The sequence below is a fragment of the Xyrauchen texanus genome, chromosome 33, assembly GCF_025860055.1.
Source record: "Xyrauchen texanus isolate HMW12.3.18 chromosome 33, RBS_HiC_50CHRs, whole genome shotgun sequence".
Lineage (NCBI taxonomy): Eukaryota > Metazoa > Chordata > Actinopteri > Cypriniformes > Catostomidae > Xyrauchen > Xyrauchen texanus.
Window position 1 is genome coordinate 9,140,835 of NC_068308.1, and position 19,695 is coordinate 9,160,529.

The 19,695-nt window shown below is 44.2% G+C and overlaps 1 protein-coding gene across 1 annotated transcript in view; it reads left to right on the forward strand.

Annotated features, from left to right (window-relative positions):
• The window catches only part of LOC127627230 (protocadherin-15-like), a 505,252-nt gene that overhangs the window by 291,852 nt on the left and 193,705 nt on the right, over positions 1 to 19,695 (forward strand). Inside the window, exon 18 of the mRNA XM_052103574.1 lies at positions 728 to 821. Within this exon, the coding sequence (XP_051959534.1) occupies positions 728 to 821 (94 nt within the window). The remainder of the gene's footprint in view (positions 1 to 727; positions 822 to 19,695) is intronic.

Below are 19,695 nucleotides of genomic sequence, written 5' to 3' on the forward strand. Positions count from 1 at the left end.
CTTTCTTAATGTCTTTCAAGATACACAAATTATAAATTTCTGAATGTATTGGTTGCTCTTTTCCATAAATCACAATGAATGGGGACTGAAGCTTTCAAGATTCAAAAAGGATGCAAAAGCACCATAAACGTATCATACATGTAGTCGATATGACTTGTGTTCTATATTCCAAGTATTCTGAAGGTATTTGTTGACTTTTTGTGAGAAGCAGACTTAATTTTATGTTGATATTTAGTGATAATTTTACCCAGCAGTGAGCTGCTGTGACCGGATCTTTGAGTCAGTGAGTTGAACATATCGGTTAGATTTGTGAACGAATCGTTCACTCTGGTTTTGTGATGGATTTACTCTTTCATTGAAAAGATCCAATTAAGAACTATTTATTCACATTGCTACTTCAGCTACTTTAAAATCACTCTGATTTTCAGTAAATAACAACATAAATTTCAGTCTGTTTGTCATACAAATCAATCACATGGCTTCAGAACTCTTGGAATATTACACATAAATCTTCATGATGCTTTTGCATCCTCCTTGCATCCAGTCCCTATAATTGTAAAAAATGTCTTTTGTGATCCAGGGAAGAAAGAAAGACATATGATTTGGAACAACATAAAGGTGAGCAAATGATGACTGAATTTTCATTTTTATGTTAACTATTCCTTTAAAACAGATGAACATTTGGGCTCTGTTATCCTCAGGCTTTTAACATGGTATTTGCTTGCAGATCTGGACTGTTGTTGTTGGCAAAAACACTGGACAGAGAGATCACGGATAGCTACACGCTAACGGTCACAGCTTCCGATGGCAAGCCAGATGGGGTAAGAACGTCTATCAGTCACACCACTTTGAAAATAAAACACTTCTGTAGTGGAAGTTCAAAAGATGTTTAATCTAATCTTCGGCTTAAAAAGACATCACTCACATTCATTCAGATGCAGTACAACAACGTGTCTGAATCTAGAAGAATCAATCATGACCAAGCGAGGATGGGCAGATACAAGATTCAGAAACATTCAAAAGGATGTGCTGGGAATATTTTTTTAGAATAAATATTTCTCAGGGTATATAGGTTTATATTGGAAAGTCAGTTTGTGTATAGACACATACCTTGGAGTCTTGGCTACAAAACAGCTTTTTCACTGATATTGCCCAAAAAATAAAATATATAAATAATAAAAAAATTCAGTTCATTGAAAACACAATTACCTTTTGTGATGGCACATACCCCCTCACAACCACCAAAACAAAATATATGCCCTCTTCAAATCAATGTCTGCATTAAACAACTTATTACAGGCTTTTCAGCAACAAAAATGAAGCACAAATTGATTCATGAAACAAACAATACAAAAATGGAAAAGAAAACGTATACAAATATAATTACCATCACATATTGTTTTAGCCAACACATATCGTTTTTAATTAATTGTATGCATTTAAGACTTTTAAAAGACCTGCCCCGATAAAAATGTGACAACATGCTCATGATCTTATAACTAATTTTGGGGGTAGAATTCATTTATTTACATTATATTTTACATTTATGCATTTGGCAGACGCTTTTATCCAAAGAGACTTACAGTGCACTTATTACAGGGACAATCCCCCCGGAGCAACCTGGAGTTAAGTGCCTGGCTCAAGGACACAATGGTGGTGGCTGTGGGGATCAAACCAGCAACCTTCTGATTACAAGTTATGTGCTTTAGCCCACTACGCCACCACCACTCCAGAATTCACATATCATATCTAATTTAAGAGGTTTTTAAACACGGTGCTTGAAACCAGAATACAACACCACTTGTAGATTAAACACACAGGAATGTAATTAGTCTTTTGACTGCAATTATTATTGTTACCAAGATGTAGCCCTTGTAAAACCTTCCCCATGTCACAACTATACCCAGTCTTCCTGATAAAAGAATGGCAAAAACGGAAAGAAATATATCGATTTTGAAGAACGATAGATGAGAAAAGAGAAGATAAATTCTTTATTGATATATTTATCAGTTAATCTATCAATCCATTTTTTTCACTCACTGTTAATTTTTCATTTGTTCACTTGTTTATTTCTCTGATAATTGATTTCTTGCAAAAGTATTTTATTTTCTTTATTTAACCCTTGGTTACTGTTAATTAAAGCCCATGTTTATCCTGGCTCACTCTCGAGAGTTACCGTGCGCACACAGGGACCAGGTGCTCGGGCAAAAAAGAAGAAGAAGAAAAGAGCAAGCTCGTCTCGGTTCAGAGCATTTCTTTTCTCGGCATTAGAGATAGGTCTCAATGACAGCGCGTCTCACCAACGAGCGCGCTCAGTCAGTGCTCAGGTGCCTCGTTCTCTTTGAGCCCAGCACAGCGGTTCCTCTAAAACAATTCCAGAGGCTCCTGGGGCATATGACATCCTCAGCCGTGGCCCTGCCGCTCGGGTTGATGCATATGAGACTGCTTCAGCACTGGCTACAGACTTGAGTCAGACTCAAGTCAAGACCAGAGTCCTCTTGCAGCAGGTGTCCAGACGTGTCGTGGTGATCACAGACATCCCATGACAGGGTTAGGACGCCGTGTGCAACGGGCACGCTGCCGCTGGCCTCTGGACAGGACTCCGGCAGCGTTGGCACATCAACTGCCTAGAGTTGTTGGCTGTATCTCTTGCCCTACGGAGGGTTCTTCCACTAATCCAGGGCAAGCACGTCTTGATCCGTCCAGACAGCTACGCGATGGTAGCATACATAAATCGGCAAGGCGGCGTGCGCTCTCGTCATATGTCACAATTCACCCTCCATCTCCTCCTTTGGAGTCAGCCGCGACTCAGGTCACTGCGCCCCACTCACATCCCTGGCAACCACAACACAATGGCGGACGCGCTATCGTGGCAGGTTTCACAAAGCGGAGAGTGGAGGCTCCACCCCCAGATGGTCCAGCTGATATGGGACCTATTCGGCAAGGCACAGATAGATCTCTTTGCCTCCCAAGACAACTCCCACTGCCCGCTCTGGTACGCCTTGACAGGAGCTCCTCTCTGAACAGACGCGCTGGCACACAGCTGGCCCCGGGGGCTGCGCAAGTACACATTTCCCCCAGTGAGCCTTCATTTACCGGTGCTCCGCAAGATCAGGGAGGACTAGGAACAGGTCATGGCATCTCCTTAGCAGACATCTGCAGAGCAGCGGGCTGGGCAACAACCAATACCTTTGCCAGATTTTACAATCTCAGGGTTGAGTCTGTCTCGTCCTGTGTTTTGTCAGGCCCGAGCCGGTAGAACTCGGTAACGCGGCACAACCAACCAGGTGTTCCGCTTGCACAAAGCGCCCTTCACCAAGTTGATCCAGTGCGTCTTCTATTCCAGGTTAGCCACTAAGTGCCACCCCCTGGATGTTCTCCTCCCTAGCTTTCTGACCGGCAAATTCAGCTGAGCAATTCGCGGCCAGACCCACTACGAGTCACATATGCACTGTACTGGGGTCGGGCTCCACAGGCTTAGTTCCCTTTTCAGGCAAACTACCCAGTGATGTATTTCACGTGGTACGGTCCCCCTATCGGCGGACCCGCGTTTCCCTAGGACAGCCCCGCTGCCCCGGTCGCCGTGCTTGTAGAGTCCCCCCTCATTAGGCTGGACCTACCACTGCGCCATTTCCCACGTACGGCTTCACAACCCACATGTTACCTCCCCCTAGACTGGGCAGGATGTGGCCTCCGCAGGGTCATTTCCCCCTGAAAGAATAGGACTGGGAAAGATCGTCTTCCCCGACACATTTCATAGCGTTAAGATATCCCCAGCTGCTTCACGTCCTATGTGAGAGACATAGTGAGAGAAAAGTTGCGGCTGCCGGGCTTGCTCCCATGCTAGTCATCTAGCGCCTGTTCCCCCTCTCAGGGGTGCGGTGAACCTAAGGTCTGTATGTTACACCTCTTTGGGGAGGGCTACATGCAGCCGACACAGTTGCCTCTAGCACGCAGTAGCCTGCTTGCACCTGTCATGGCGTTGTGGCGTTTTTATATGGTACCCCTTGTGTCACTTTATTCGACACAACGTTGAGTGAGTGACAGAAGGGGAACATCATGGTTACTCTTGTAACCTCCATTTCCCGAAGGGAAGGAAGAGACGTTGTATCCCTCCTGCCACAGCACTAGACCTACCACTGTAAATGGCCGTACCTTATTTTCAGCTCCTCAGTGCAAAATCCTGTCTGGCTCTCGCTGCCCCACTTCCCTTTATACCCGTATGTCCGGGACGGGGCATGCAAATTCTGTCTGCCAACTTGACATTGGCCTTTTCTCAGGTTCAGAGGTACGTTTGGTGTCCCAGGAAGACCCCTTGTGTCACTTCATTCGACACAACGTCTCGTTCCTTCCCTCGGGGAACGGAGGTTACAACAGTAACCATGAAGATTTATGTATCAACCTGAGCGCAATGTTTAATTCATGACCAGAGAAGTGATGATTTTATAGCTGAACTTGAATGTATTTTGCACATTTATCACATTTATATCCACATTACTGATTAAGGTAATTATCTGGTTAATCCCTCATTCCCAATTGTTTTTAAATGCTTCATATAGGTTTAAATACTTGATAGAGTTTAAATCAATTCAGAATATTCCTGTACACAGAGGATTCCAAAAAAAATAAAACACATGCACATGCACATTTTTTTTTCACTTTTAATTTCTAAAAATATATAGATGCTCTATCTTGCAATGTATTCCACTGCATTTCACAAATTTTGCACATGTAATTCAAATAATGAATTATGTCCTCCACAAAATATATGAACACAAAAATAAGCCTTGAGAATATCATAAAACGTTCTAAAAGAAATATGGTGCTTTCGTTTTGTAGGCTATAGTAATTTATTCTAATGTTTTTAAATATTTATTGTATTTAATATTCACTCCAAAATGTGTGCTTTCAATTTTACATTTGCTTGACACCTTGTGCCTCCAGAATAGCATTGTTATACACTTACATTTCTGTTTCAGAAGATATTAAGGTCCTAAATACCAGGAGAAACCTCAGTTAACAACATATTCCACAGTTTATGTAACCTACATATTCAGCTTCATCTGGTGAGAAAAAATAAAGAATATATCAATAATATAAATAAATACTACTAATAATAATAACAATAATAAAATTTAAATAGGCCTATACGAGGCATACTTTATATACAGAAGCTATGGCCTAAATGTAAGAGAGTTACATTTTAAAATTTGTTTTGACACACTTCTGGTGATTAATCCACGCCCACATTAATTTCTAACTGAATACAGATATAGATCCAAATAATTTTGTCATATTAACAGATACAGATAATGGCTTTGCTGCACACCCCTATTAGAAAGAAAAAATATATACTGTATTTATATATATATATATACAGCCGTGGCCAAAAGTATTGGCAGTGACATAGATTTAGTGATTCGCAATGTTTTCTGCTTCAGTTGTTGTGGTATTTATTCACATTGTTTATAGATTATTGTGCAGAGTGATCAGATGCAGTTTAAATAATTTCAAAAAGCTTCATTGGCCAAAAAAGTTTACTTTATCACAAAAACCCAAATTTCACAGTTTTTTGGTCCTGGCACAAGATGACCAGCTAACATCATTTCACTAATCATATCAGCAGCACCTGGGAAAGTGTGAACGAGTACTAGTCAGGTGAAATCACTATCATTCTGATTGAATTATAAGAGCAGACTGATTGCTATAAAAGTTGTGAAGGAGTGCTTCCAATCATTGTGTTCTTGTTAGCAATTGTTACCTCTACAGAAAGACGTGTAGCCATCATCGCTTTGCATCAAAATGGCCACACATGCAAGGAAATTGCTGCAAAGAATATTGCACCTGAAAGAACCATTTACCGGATCATCAAAAACTTCAAGGAGAGAGGTTCAACTGAAGTGAAAAAGGCTTCAGGACGTCCCAGAGTGTCCAGCAAGTGCCAGGACCGTCTCCTGAGGAGTCAGCTCACCACCAAGTCAAGTCACCACCAGTGCAGAGCTTGCTCAATATTAGCAGCAGGTTGGTGTGAGTGCATCTGCACGCACAGTGAGTCGAAGATTTTGGACAATGGCCTGGTGTCAAGAAGGGCAGCAAAGAAGCCATTTCTCTCTGCAGGAAGTACAAGGATTGGACAGCAGAAGACTGGTGCAAAGATATTTTCTCTGATGAAGCCCCCTTCCTACTGTTTGGGACATCTGGAATATTGATAGTCCAGAGAAGAAAAGGTGAATGCTACCATGAGTCCGGTGTTGTGCTAAAAGTGAAGCATCCTGAGACCATCCATGTGTGGGGTTGCTTTTCATCCAAGGGAGTGGGCTCTCTCACAATTCTGCCCAAAAACACTACCATGAATAAAGAATGGTATCAAAACGTCCTGCAAGAGCAACTTCTCCCAATAATCCAGGAGCAATTAGTTGATGATCTGTGCATTTTACAGTATGATGGAGCACCATGTCACAAGGCAAGAGTGATAATGAAGTGGCTCGGAGATCTTTACATTTAAATTTTTCACAAATTTTGGCGAGTGGACAAACAGAAGCCCAAAAATATTATCAAATATGAGCACTAATAAGTCAAGAATGGATCGCCATCAGTTAGGATTTGGCCCAGAAGCTGATATCCAGCATGCCACAGCGAATTGCAGAGGTTATGAAGAACAAGGAACAACACTGTAAATATTGACTATTTGCATAAATTTAGTGTTTTTGCCAATAAAAGCCTTTAAAACTTATGAAACGCATATCATTGTTTTCCAATATACCAGAAACATGTGAAAATTATCTACAAATACTGAAGCAGCAAACTTTGCAAAACACAAAATGTATGTCACTGCCAATACTTTTGGCCACGGCTATTATATATGTATATATATAAAAATACAATTCATGGCACAAAACTCACACATATGATATCTGGTAAGTAAAATAAATTAGTTTTAGATTTATTAAAGGCAGACGGGATAATAAAGTGGCTTGAGTAGATCGCAGCACGTCAGAAATAAAACTTGCCGTTCGATCAACTGAATGCGCACCACAACACATCGCAATGGACGCTTTCAATTTAGACAGCACAATTGATTATACTGGGAGTAATTTTCTTTTGACGCAACACACTGCTCATGTCCAATGTAGACAGTGTGTAAGGAAAGAAAAGACACGTCTTCTCGATTGATTCATTCAGTCAGTCAATCAATCGATGAAATGGCACACACTGATTTTTTCACTGTTTTGTTCATCTGTTTTTTTGTTCATTTGCTCAAAAAGCTTTCCATTTGCTTTTGCTTGCAAAAGTATTTGACTTCCTTTAACATCTCATAGCAGATTCCAACCTGTCTCTCTTGTCTCCACTCTTACAGAGACCCATAGTGATTGATCTAAATAGAGGAAAATGAGGTGCATCTTACAATGGAGTGATCATGCTGTGATGATGGAGATAAATGAGCCGAACAGGCTTTTTAATTATAAAGCACCTTCTTCCGTTCTACTCTCTCATTAAGCCCATGTCCCTTACTGGATGAACCAACTGAGAAAATCTCACTTAGTAGTCCTCAATGAAAGAGATGGTTTACAACCAGCATCAAGGACACTCGAGTAATCTGCTCACCTCTAAACTCAATGATAATCACTTGCCCTCGTCCAGATGAAAGTGCATGAACATCCTGCTTAAAGCACAACATTTTCACTCAGATTTGTCCATGTCTTTAGTGTAACTGTACTGTGACCTTTACTAACAAATTAATGTAAATGATTTCCTGTCAAGTACCAATAATTTAAAAGATTGGTTTACCTAAAAAATGAAAAATTTAAATTAAGTCATTATTTACTCATCATCGCTTCATGCACACACTACAATCAAAAGGATGCAAAAGCACAATAAAGTATCATAAGCATGGTCCATTTGACTCCCGTGCAATGTTTCAAGTCTTCTAAAGTCATATTATAGTTTAATACAGGGGAACAGAACGAAACTTAACAAAATATTCCAGGTTTAATACAAGTTTAGATCAATCGACAGCATTTGTGTCATAATGTTGATTACCAAAAAATAATTTTGAGTCGTCCCTCCTTTTCTTTAAAAGAAACAAAAATTGAGGCACTTAAAATGGAAGTGAATGGGGTCAATTTGTGGAAGGTTTAAAGCTGGCTCCATCAAGAGGGTTGGGAACCTGCAAGCATTCTCTGTCAGCGAAACCTGCTTGGAGTTCTATCTGGCACATACTCACGTTATCCTGAGGCCGCGACCGGGCTACGTGCCCAAGGTTCCTACGACCCCCTACAGGGATCAGGTCGTGAACCTGTAAGAGCTGCCCCAGGAGGAGGCAGACCCAGCCCTTTCGTCGCTGTTTCCAGTACGTGCTTTGTGTATCTATTTGGACCTCACGCAGAGCTTTAGATGTTCAGAGCAACTCTTTGTCTGCTTAGGTGGATGGCAGAAAAGGAACGCCATCTCCAAACAGATGTTAGCTCACTGGGTTGTTGACGCCATCTTGCTGGCTTACCAGACCCAGAAAATGCCCGCCCCCTTGCGGGTTCGAGCGCACTCGGCGAGAAGTGTGGCATCCTTGTTTGCACTGGCCAACGGCACCTCCCTATCAGACATCTGTAGAGCAGCGGGCTGGGCAACACCCAATACCTTTGCGAGATTTTACAATCTCAGGGTTGAGTCGGTCTCATCGCGTGTTTTGTCAGGTCTAAGCCGGTAGAACTCGGTAATGCGGAACAACCGACAGGGCAACTCCCTGTGGTGTATTTTCTGCAGTACGGTCCCCCTGTTGGCGGACCCGCGTCTCCCTTGGGCAGTCCCACTTCCCCCGGTCCCAGTGCTTGTAGGGCTCCTCCCTTATCAGGCAGGACCTACCACTGCGCGACTCCCACGTATTGCTTCACAACCCTCATGGCGTATTTTCCACATGTTACCTCCCCCTAGTCTGGGAAGGATGTGGCCTCGGCAGGGTCTTTTCCCCCTGAAAGAACAGGATTCTGAAAGACCACCTTCCCCGATGCATTTCATAGCACTAAGATAGCCCCAGACGCTCCACACTCTATGCGAGAGACATAGACAGATAAAAGTCTGCGGCTGCCAGGCTTGGTCCCATGCTAGTGGGACCAAGCATGGGACCAAGTTGCTAAATATTATTTAGCAACTGTTCTCCCCTCAGGGGTGCTGGGAACCTAAGGTCTGTATATGACATCTCTTTTGGGGGCGTTGAGGAGGGCTATGTGCAACCGATACAGTTGCCTCTAGCACCTGTGTCAGCAGTTCACATTACACGGGCTAGTGCATGGTGCTTTTGAATGGGACTCTTTATGTCACTTCATTCGACACAACGTCGAGTGAGTGACAGAAAGGGAACTCTGTTCCCTGAGGGAGGGATCGAGACGTTGTGTCTCTTTTTCCACGGCACTAGACCTACCACTGTAAACGCCCATACCTTATTCTCGGCTCCTCAGTGCAAAAACCTGACTGACTGACATCTTGATCCCTCTCTTAGGGAATGGAGGTTACAACAGTAACCGTGTAGTTTTTTCTTGTTATTTTATGGCTTTAGAAGACATGGTGTTTTTAAGCTTGAATGCTACAGCTCCCATTCATGAAAAAGAGCAACAGTACAACTCAGGAAAATGTTCCTTTTTGTTTTCCACAAGACATACTGTAGGATTCTGAGCAAATGACAGCCTTTTCATTTTTGGTTGAACTATCCCTTTTATATCCCCTTATCATTCACAATTCATAACACACCTTAATTGGTAGAATTCTCAGAACTATGATTTCTCATTTCTCCTGCTCTGTTGATAATGATGTCCCTGTGTGATTAGCTCATGAAAGTAAGATGAGAAAACTCTCCATCTCATTTCACCATCTACCCACAAATGCCCCTACATGACCACTCATCTTATCTTATAGTCTAGAATTAAGGGTACATTTAAGATGGAAGGCTGCAGAGAGCAGGTGAGGTTTAGAAAGGTTTGTTAAATTACAGTGACCTTTGCTAAACCACGTGGTCATTAGCCGAATTAAATAAACTGTCCTTTCCAGAGTGTAGCGTAAAGGAGAGATGGCAAAAGTATGCACTTTCTAAGGGCCCTGGGCGACACTCAGTACTTGACCTCCGTCCCCGGAGAGGTAACTCCAAAGGCTGTTTACTTTGCTCAGGGAGCGATCAGAGAGCCAGATTAATGCACCAAGAAAATGGCCAAAGTCCACCAGAGAGAGCTTTCCAGCCCTCTGCAAAAAAATACATTTAGTCACAGTGAGTACTCTCATAGTTGGACATAAGGGGTATTGATATTATTTTAGTCAAGCCAGAAATTTGACAATTGAAAATTAACGACATCTTATAAGTCATGGAAACTTTTGTAGTTATGCTTAGTTGTGCAGTGTAGAACTTGCTCACAAACCATAGTAATGTCCTGATTGTGACTAATGTTACACAGTATATACTACTGCAACTGTACTACCACTGTACTGAAGCTTCAAACTACAGTTATTTTTAAATGGGAGGACCCGATATATAGTAATAGCATTATAAACATTGAATGTACAGAAGTAATGTTACCAGATAGTAGTAATATTTGTCTGAACTTGGTTGTGAAGCAGCATTTGTGGCTCAGACTCTACCAACAAAATACAATATTTATTTCATGTTCAATTCTTTCAGTCTTATTGCAATGCAGATTATGTTATCTTTCAAAATTGACATTATACCCTAGTTTTATGGCTTTGCTATACACAACGCATAGTTGTAATTTATTTAAACTGACTTTATCTCAGTTCAGAAGACACTGGTCTGTCAGTAAAGGGGTACAATTTGACAAAAAAAGGAGTCATGTGACAAAACAACATGGTGCTGATCACTGCAGAGTTTGTCTTTTGGATAAACAACAACAAAACTGTATCTGGTAAGAAACCTAATTACGTTTTTTTTTTTTACTTTGAAACCTGCAAGTAAATACATTGGAGTTTCTAGTTCCCCTTCTGTCGCTCTCTCCACGTTGTGTCGGAGAAGCGACACTAGGGGTCTCTCTTGAGCACCAATATTCACCTCTGACCTATTGAAAAGGGCCAATGAGAGTTGGCAGTCAGTATTTGCATACCCCGCCCCCGCATATGGGTATTTAAGCGGGGCAAATACGGAAGTTTAGTCAGAAAATTTCTTCGGAGCCGATGGTCTGTTTGCAGTCTGCTGCGAGAATACACACCCTGAACGTTCCTGTATCTCTGACGATCTGCTTGCTGTTGGATCTGACGGCGCACAACAGCGGCTTTCTCTGTACTTTGCACGGCGTGCATTGTTGCCCCTGAGCGCTTCGACAGCGCAGACACACACACACACTGTGTATTAAAAGAGTAATTTCCTGTAAAAGAGCAAATTTCTCTAAAAGAGCAAACACAGCGGTGTTGAACGTCCTTTTAAGGACGCGTCTTTTTCAAGATGCCTTTCCGCCCCTGTGTCGTTCCTGGATGCGGTAGAAGCCTCTCCGCTTCAGATGGCCACAGGCGCTGTCTCGTGTGTTTGGGCCGCGATCACACCGAGGCGGCGTTTGTGGATGGTTCATGTTCTCACTGCGAGAACATGACCATGACCACATTGCGGTCGCAGCTTGCTTTCAACAGAAGGCAAGCCACCCCAGCTGCACCCCGCATTGCTCCTTCTTCCCACGGGATTGAGGACGATGCAGTTGGTGCTGGGGGCGATTTGGGGGCGGCAGCGGGTGCAGTTTCGCCGGGTAGCCCCCCGCAAAACTGGATAAACAACTCCCGTTCCCCGACATGCTCGCTGGTCCCCGTCCATGCTCGCGGCGATAGCGGCTCGCCTCACGGCCTGGCCGTCTATCCTCCCGAGTCCGAAGCGGATGAGCTCGCCGCTGCATCGGAGAGTGTGGTGTCTGATGCCGAGGACTCCCCTGGACTGCCGCCTTCGGGCCAGCAGGCCCAGGCTGAGGACGACGCTCAGATGTCCGACATGCTTTCCCGGGCCTCCGTGAGCGTGTGGTTGGATTAGAACCCTCCATCCTCCCCACAGCCTGGCATCCGCATACTCAACTACCTCGACGACTGGCTCATCCTAGCACACTCTCGAGAGTTACTATGCACACACAGAGACCAGGTGCTCCGGCACCTCAGCCGCTTGGGGCTTCAGGTCAACTGGGAAAAGTGCAAGCTCACTCCGGTTCAGAGCATCTCTTTTCTCGGGCTGGAGTTAGACTCAGTCTCAATGACAGCACGTCTCACGAGCGAGCGTGCTCAGTCGGTGCTGGACTGCCTCGCTTCATTCAAGCCAGGCACAGTGGTCCCTCTAAAACTTTTCCAGAGGCTCCTGGGGCATATGGCGTCCTCCGCGGCGGTCGCGCCGCTGGGGTTGATGCATATGAGACCACTCCAGCACTGGCTCCAGACTCGAGTCCCAAGACAAGCATGGCACCACGGCACGCATTGGGTAAGAATCACCCCCACCTGCCTCAAAACACTCCAACCCTGGACAGACCTCTGCTTTTTATGGGCAGGAGTGCCCCTGCAGCAGGTGTCCCGACGTGTTCTGGTCACAACCGACACCTCCCGGTCCGGGTGGGGTGCCGTGTGCAGCGGGCACGAAGCAGCGGGTCGTTGGAAAGGGGCCCCGCTGCGTTGGCACATCAACTGCCTGGATTTGCTGACCGTCCTTCTTGCTCTCAGGAAGTTCCTCCCATTAGTTCGGGACAAACATGTCCTTGTGAGATCGGACAGCACCGCGGTGGTGGCGTACATAAATCGCCAAGGCGGCGTACGCTCCCACCAAATGTCACAACTCGCCCGCAGTCTCCTCCTATGGAGCCAGCAGCAACTCAGGTCGTTGCGTGCCACTCACATCCCCGGCAAGCTCAACGTCGCAGCGGACGTGCTATCACAACAACGCCGGCCCGGCGGGGAGTGGAGGTTTCACCCCCAGTCGGTCCAGCTGATTTGGGAACGGTTTGGCAAGGCCCAGGTAGACCTGTTTGCCGCCCAGGAAACCTCCCACTGCCCGCTCTGGTATGCCCTAACAGAGGCTCCCCTCAGGACAGACGCGCTGGCACACAGCTGGCCCTCTGGGCTGCGCAAGTACGCATTTCCCCCAGTGAGCCTTCTTGCACCGGTGCTGTGCAAGGTCAGGGAGGACGAGGAGCAAGTCACGTTGGTGGCCCCCTACTGGCCCACTCGGACTTGGTTCTCGGAACTCAGGCTCCTCGTGACAGCTCCTCCCTGGCGAATTCCTCTGAGAAAGGACCTCCTCTCTCAGGGACGGGGCACTCTCTGGCACCCGCGTCCAGACCTCTGGAACTTCCACGTCTGGTCCCTGGACGGGACGCGGAAGAGCTAGCCGGCTTACCGGCGACCGTTGTGAATACAATTAACCAAGCCAGAGCCCCCTCTACCAGGCACCTTTACGCCCTAAAGTGGTGCTTGTTCGCAGATTGGTGCTCTTCCTGAGCTGAAGACCCGCAGAGATGCGCAATTAGGTCAGTGCTTCTGTTCCTACAAGAGAGGCTGGACAGGAGGCTGTCCCAGTCCACCCTCAAGGTGTATGTTGCCACTATTGCCACCCACCACGATCCCGTAGACGGCAAATCTCTGGGTAAGCACGACCTGATCCTCAGGTTCCTGAGAGGCGCCCGGAGGTTGAATCCCTCCCGGCCAGGCCTAGTTCCCTCCTGGGATCTCTCGGTAGTCTTGGCAGGACTCCAGAGACCTCCCTTCAAGCCGCTTGAATCAGTTGGACACAGGGCCCTCTCCCTTAAGACGGTCCTGCTGATCGCGCTCACCTCTATCAAGAGGGTCAGGGACCTGCAAGCGTTCTCTGTCAGCGACACTTGCCTGGAGTTCGGTCCGGCAGATACGTCTGTGATCCTAAGACCGCGACCGGGCTATGTGCCCAAGGTTCCTACCACACCGTTCCGAGATCAGGTAGTGAACCTGCAAGCGCTGCCCTGGGAGGAGGCAGACCCAGCCCTTTCGTTGCTATGTCCAGTGCGCGCCCTGCGCATTTACCTGGACCGCACACAGAGCACCAGACGCTCTGAGCAGCTCTTTGTCTGCTTTGGGGGACGGCAGAAAGGGAATGCCGTCTCCAAACAGAGGCTCGCCCACTGGGTTGTCGACGCCATCACACTGGCTTATCACACCCAGGCCGTGCCCCTACCCTTGCGGGTCCGAGCTCACTCAACAAGGGGTGTAGCGTCCTCATGGGCACTGGCCAGGGGCACCTCCCTAGCAGACATCTGCAGAGTCGCGGGTTGGGCAACACCTTCGCGAGGTTTTACAACCTCCGAGTTGAGTCGGTTGCGTCTCGTGTTTTGTCAGGTCCGAGCCCGTAGAACTCGATAACACGTAGACCGACCGGCCAGGTGGATCGCTTGCGCCCAGCGCCCTTTTCCTGACATCAAGGTAAAGTAGTGCGCCTTCTTCCCAGGGCGCCCCACTCCGAGTCGGGCCCCTGGTTGATTCCTCCCCAGCCCTCCGGTTCCGCGGTTCAGCGGAGGAACTCGCCGACCCAAGCCACTGCGGGTACCCTAATGGCTACCCTGTACTGGTATAGGTGCTCCACAGGTAAGGCCTCCTGCTCGGACTCCCCCTGTGTGTAACTCCACGGTTCTGTCCCCTTTCAAGCGGACCCCCGTGTCTCCCTTAGGCAGTTACAGCTGCCTCGGTCGCCGTGCTGTAGCAACTCCCCCCTTTCGAGGCTGGATCTTCCACCGCACCATACTTTCCACATGAGCTCTAAGATGGCCGTGTGACGTGTCTACCACTTTTCCTCCCCCAAGAAAAATGGCAGGTGTGGTCTCCGCAGGGTCTGGGATAAGACCCCCTTCCCTATATGCATGTAAGGGCCCCGGCCGTGATTGCTCTATGCGAGAAACATAGAGAGAAAAGAGGCCCAGCCAGGCTGGCCCGTTCCCATGTTGGCAAACATCGCCTTGTTCCCCTCCCAGGGTAACCATGTTCTTATGGGGTATTGGGGAAGGGTACGTGCAGCCAGGTACGGACAATGCGTGGCACTGGATGGAATCCCTGCCCGCCTCTGTATCGGCGGTTCACGTACACGGTTCAGCGCATGGCAAGATTGGAATGGGTCCCCTATTGTCGCTTCTCCGACACAACGTGGAGAGAGCGACAGAAGGGGAACGTTTGGTTACGTATGTAACCTCCGTTCCCCGAGGGATGGAACGACACGTTGTGTCTTTCCTCCGCCATGTCGCTGAACCGATCCACTGTTGTGGCCGGACCATTTCCGGCTCCTCAGATAAATCCTTACTAAACTTCCGTATTTGCCCCGCTTAAATACCCGTATGCGGGGGCGGGGTATGCAAATACTGACTGCCAACTCTCATTGGCCCTTTTCAATAGGTCAGAGGTGAATATCGGCGCTCAAGAGAGACCCCTAGTGTCGCTTCTCCGACACAACGTGTCGTTCCCTCCCTCGGGGAACGGAGGTTACATAAGTAACCAAACGTTTCATCCAATAACCCATTATTAAAATGTTAGCTATTTATCGTGAGACACTATAGTGAACAAAAGTGCTAGCTTTTCATTAGAAATCCTATATTTACTGTGCATTTTCACATTGAAAAAAAAAAGCTTTCAGAAGCATTTTATGGAGTTTGAATGAAAATAAGGTGCATTTCGAACTGTTCTGAGACCAGTGCTGACAGACAGCACACTGGAGGTGAAGTAATTCACTAAATAGGGAGCAAGGGAGCATCCTTTAGATTTCCTATACAGTTAAGTGCATTCATGCCTAAAATCCAACCAAAATTTCAGTTTCAGGGTGTTTGGATCACTCAACATATTTGGGACAATGTTAATCAGTACAAAGTTTCAGAATTTATAATGTATAATTTTATTTTAACATGGTAAGCAGTGATTGGGTGATGCTGGCTATTAACTTGATTCAGAATTATTTATGGTAAATTCTGATGTAATGTCTGTAATATATCAAAAACATGAATAACTAACACTCCTTGAAACATAATAAACAATTTGATAATAATAATAATAATAAAAGACTTTCTGTAGCTTGATATTATTACAAATGTCAAAACTTTGTCCCGCTGTCCACATATGTTGACATCCATTTTTAGGAAAACTATTTGGTCTAGAATGTTTGTTTATTTATTTATTTACATTTATTAGGTGCTACTAGTTACAAATCAAAAAGGGAAATGTAAAATGCACACAGCAGTCACTCTGGTTTCAGGAGAATATTATTGCAAGTTAGTGTTGTAGTAAGAATACCTCATAAGTGTCGCTATATACAGTAGTTCCAAGCTTGACATGTCTTAAAGATTTGTGATATTGACAAAAAGATCAGCTTACCTTATGTTACTTTACACAGCATAGGCTTTATTGAATGCACATGACAAATTTGCACAGCCAATCTGCCAAATACTCCAGCATTTAAACCTTTAACAAATAAGCAAGCAAGATGGGAAAAACATATCTGCTAATTAATGGAATATATTCACTGTCCATCTGGAATATTACTTCCAATATGGCTTAGAGGAAGTAACACGATTGGCTTTGACTCATCATAAATGGATGCCAGAATACCTAAAAAAGGCAAAGTAACTATGAGGGTTATGAGGGAAACACCTTCAGTCCCTGTGTTGTTGGTTTGCCGCTGAGTCTGCATGGTTCTAAAGCCCTGGAATACTTCACACGAAATCAAAGATCGAATGGGTTTGACGTCATTTCGAACAAAATCTGGCCAAAATGAAAGTGTTTTTGAGTTTGTGTTGGTGGTTCGCAACAGCTCTGCAGTGCAAACCTTCAATAAATCTTTGTTCTGGCTGATAAACACCTTCTTACTGCCATTGGTCCACGTCATTGGTAGGTGTTACCTGGAGCTCAGTCAAGATGAACACACCAGTGTGCAGATATTTTCGTGAGCTGGTGCAAACTTTTGTATGATCTTTTGTGTAGAGATATTTTCCAAGAAAGTTTCATGTGTTTTTAGGGTTTTGTTTGTTGAATTAGTCTACAAATAAATGTAATCTACGCAAATACTCCTAAGTTCTCATTCACTCTGTTTGATATTTTGCTTTACTCATGTGCCGACTGCAACTGAACGTCATTCATACACCTGCCCAAAGTATGCCTCATATCATCATTCTTTTGTCTGTATTCTGCCCATTAACACTCTTTTATATACCCATCTTTGAAGTACTATCAGTGTCATTATGAATTAAGATAAAGCGTAACCGGTACATATTATTGCTGCGTATAGCAGGTTAGTACATAAGCGCCATGAATACAGAATGTAAACATGACAAATTACTCACTATCTACTGCGTACAATGTATATTACACTTTAAGTAGTCATGAAAAGGTTATATCAACTTCTTATAATGATCTCATGTGAATTCTATTCAGAATGAGGCAGATCGTTTTTGATAACACATTTGAATGTCATATTAGTTGATGTTTTACATGCGGTCTAGTATGTCCTCATTTCCAAATGCTCCCCCAGCGGCTGTTGCCAGTGTGTGAATGTTCGCAAACAGTAAGGCTTTTCAAAACAGCAAAATAAAACATATAAGGTGTACCAAAACGATGTTTAGGCTTAATGTAGATAGTGGAAAACATTACATAGAGTATATTCATCCCATGTGTGTTAATTTGCTTGCTCATTAATTTTTTGCAGAAGTATTAGGTTTTGTTTGATTTGTTACATACAGTAAATGTTGCTTTTTAGTCTAGTGAGAATTTCTAAAATGCATTGCTTGTTTATTAATTAATTATTTCATTAATTTATTGGTTTGTTTGTTTTGGTGATTTGTTTGTTCATTCACTTGCTCATTAATTTCTTGAAAACGTTTTTTTATTTTGTTTGCTTTCTCATTGTACAGTCTAGTGTAAATAAAAAAAAAATGTTTGTTTGCTCATTTGTTTGTTCATTTACTTGCTTATTCATTTCTTGCTGAAAATTTGGTTTCCTTTGATTTGTTTTTCTAAAACAAGGTCTGGCTTTTTTGTTCATTTGCTTGTTTTTACATTTGTTTATCTTCTTTTCTTGTGAAAGTGTTTTAATCATTAAATTAATAAACACTTTTTCCAGTCTGCTGAGAACATCTAAAAGGCCTGGCTCATTTGTTCTCTAATTTGTTCTTTGTTTGCTTGTTCATTCATTTCTCACAAAAGTATTTTGCAACCATCACTTTTCCCAACCTGTTGAGTGCATAAAAAAAAATAGTTTGAAGGATTTTTTTTTAGAAAAAGTTCTCAGAAACAGCCCTCACCTCCCTGTAACCTGTGTAGACTGGCGCTTCCAACAAAGCCAGCTAAAGTCATGCTACCTGAAAGGGCTTGCAAATGTATTTCTTTCTTTCTTTCTTACATTCTTATTTATAATTTTTTTTTAGCAAATAGCTACATGATGTTCAGGGCTCCAGAGTGCGACTAAAATTTTGCAAATGTGACAAAAATTAGTAATTACAAAAATAATTTAAAATCGAATTGCTATTGGTGACAGTCGAGAACACTTCATGCCTTCTGTGTACTTTACAACCTTTCTGTTGTGTTAAATTTGCAGCAGGCAACAACAAATGCAGGGTGAGCCGTGATGTCCAATTTGTAGACAATTTTATTATCCTTTTTTATTTTCTCCCCTGTTCTCCCCAATATAGCATGCCCGATTCCCAATGTGCTCTAAGTCCTCGTGGTGGTGTAGTGATTCACCTCAATCTGGGTGGCGGAGGATGAATCTCATTTGCCTCCGCGTCTGAGACAGTCAATCCACACATCTTATCACGTAGCTTGTTGAGCGCGTTACCGCGGAGACCCAGTGCGTGTTGAGACTTCACACTATTCTCCGCGACATCCACGCACAACTCACCACGCACAACACTGAGAGCAGAACCACATTATAGTGACCACAAGGAGGTTAACCCAACGTGACTCTACCTACCCATAGCAACCAAGCTTATTGGTTGCTTAGGAAGCCTGACTGGAGTCACTCAGCACGCCACAAGCCTTGACATTTCAGAAATGCTCCATAACAATTTGGTCCTTGTCAAAGTGGGTCAGAGCTTTACTCTTGACCATTTCTCCTGTATCCAACACTTTGAGTACAAGATTGATCGCTTTCCATCTAATCTACCCAGACCTTGGCATTGGACCTTGTTAGGAGATGATCAACATTATTCACTTTACCTGTCAGTGGTCATAGTCTTTTGCCTATCAGTGAATGTGTAAATAATTTGTCTGCCTACACAAGTTCTCTTGAGTGTTTTTAAATGTTTGGATTTTTCCATTGCTCGTCTTTCAAAATGAGACACTTTGTGAATGATTTGAAATGTAGACTGTTAGTTATTTGAAAGTTAATTATTTGAAAAGTAGACAGCAGACATCTCCCGCCAGCATGTTAATTTGGCTGCCGGCATCACTTTGTTGAGGGGATCTATACTCTGAAGCACTAATCCGCTCAACAGCTGTGGATATTTTTCATTAGACCCCATTCAAAGCTTGATGATGAATGCAAATATATTACCACATTTGCAAGTTCTATGTAAATTAATCAGTGAGAAGGGATAATTGTTTATGAAAGCAAACACTGTACGCTACCAGGCAGAGACTAAATTAATGTAATTCAACAGTTTAACGTTTGAATTTATTCACATGCAAGCCTTGAGCTTGAATCAGTGTAATGTTTTTCTTTAGAGAGCTGCGTTCAAAGATGTA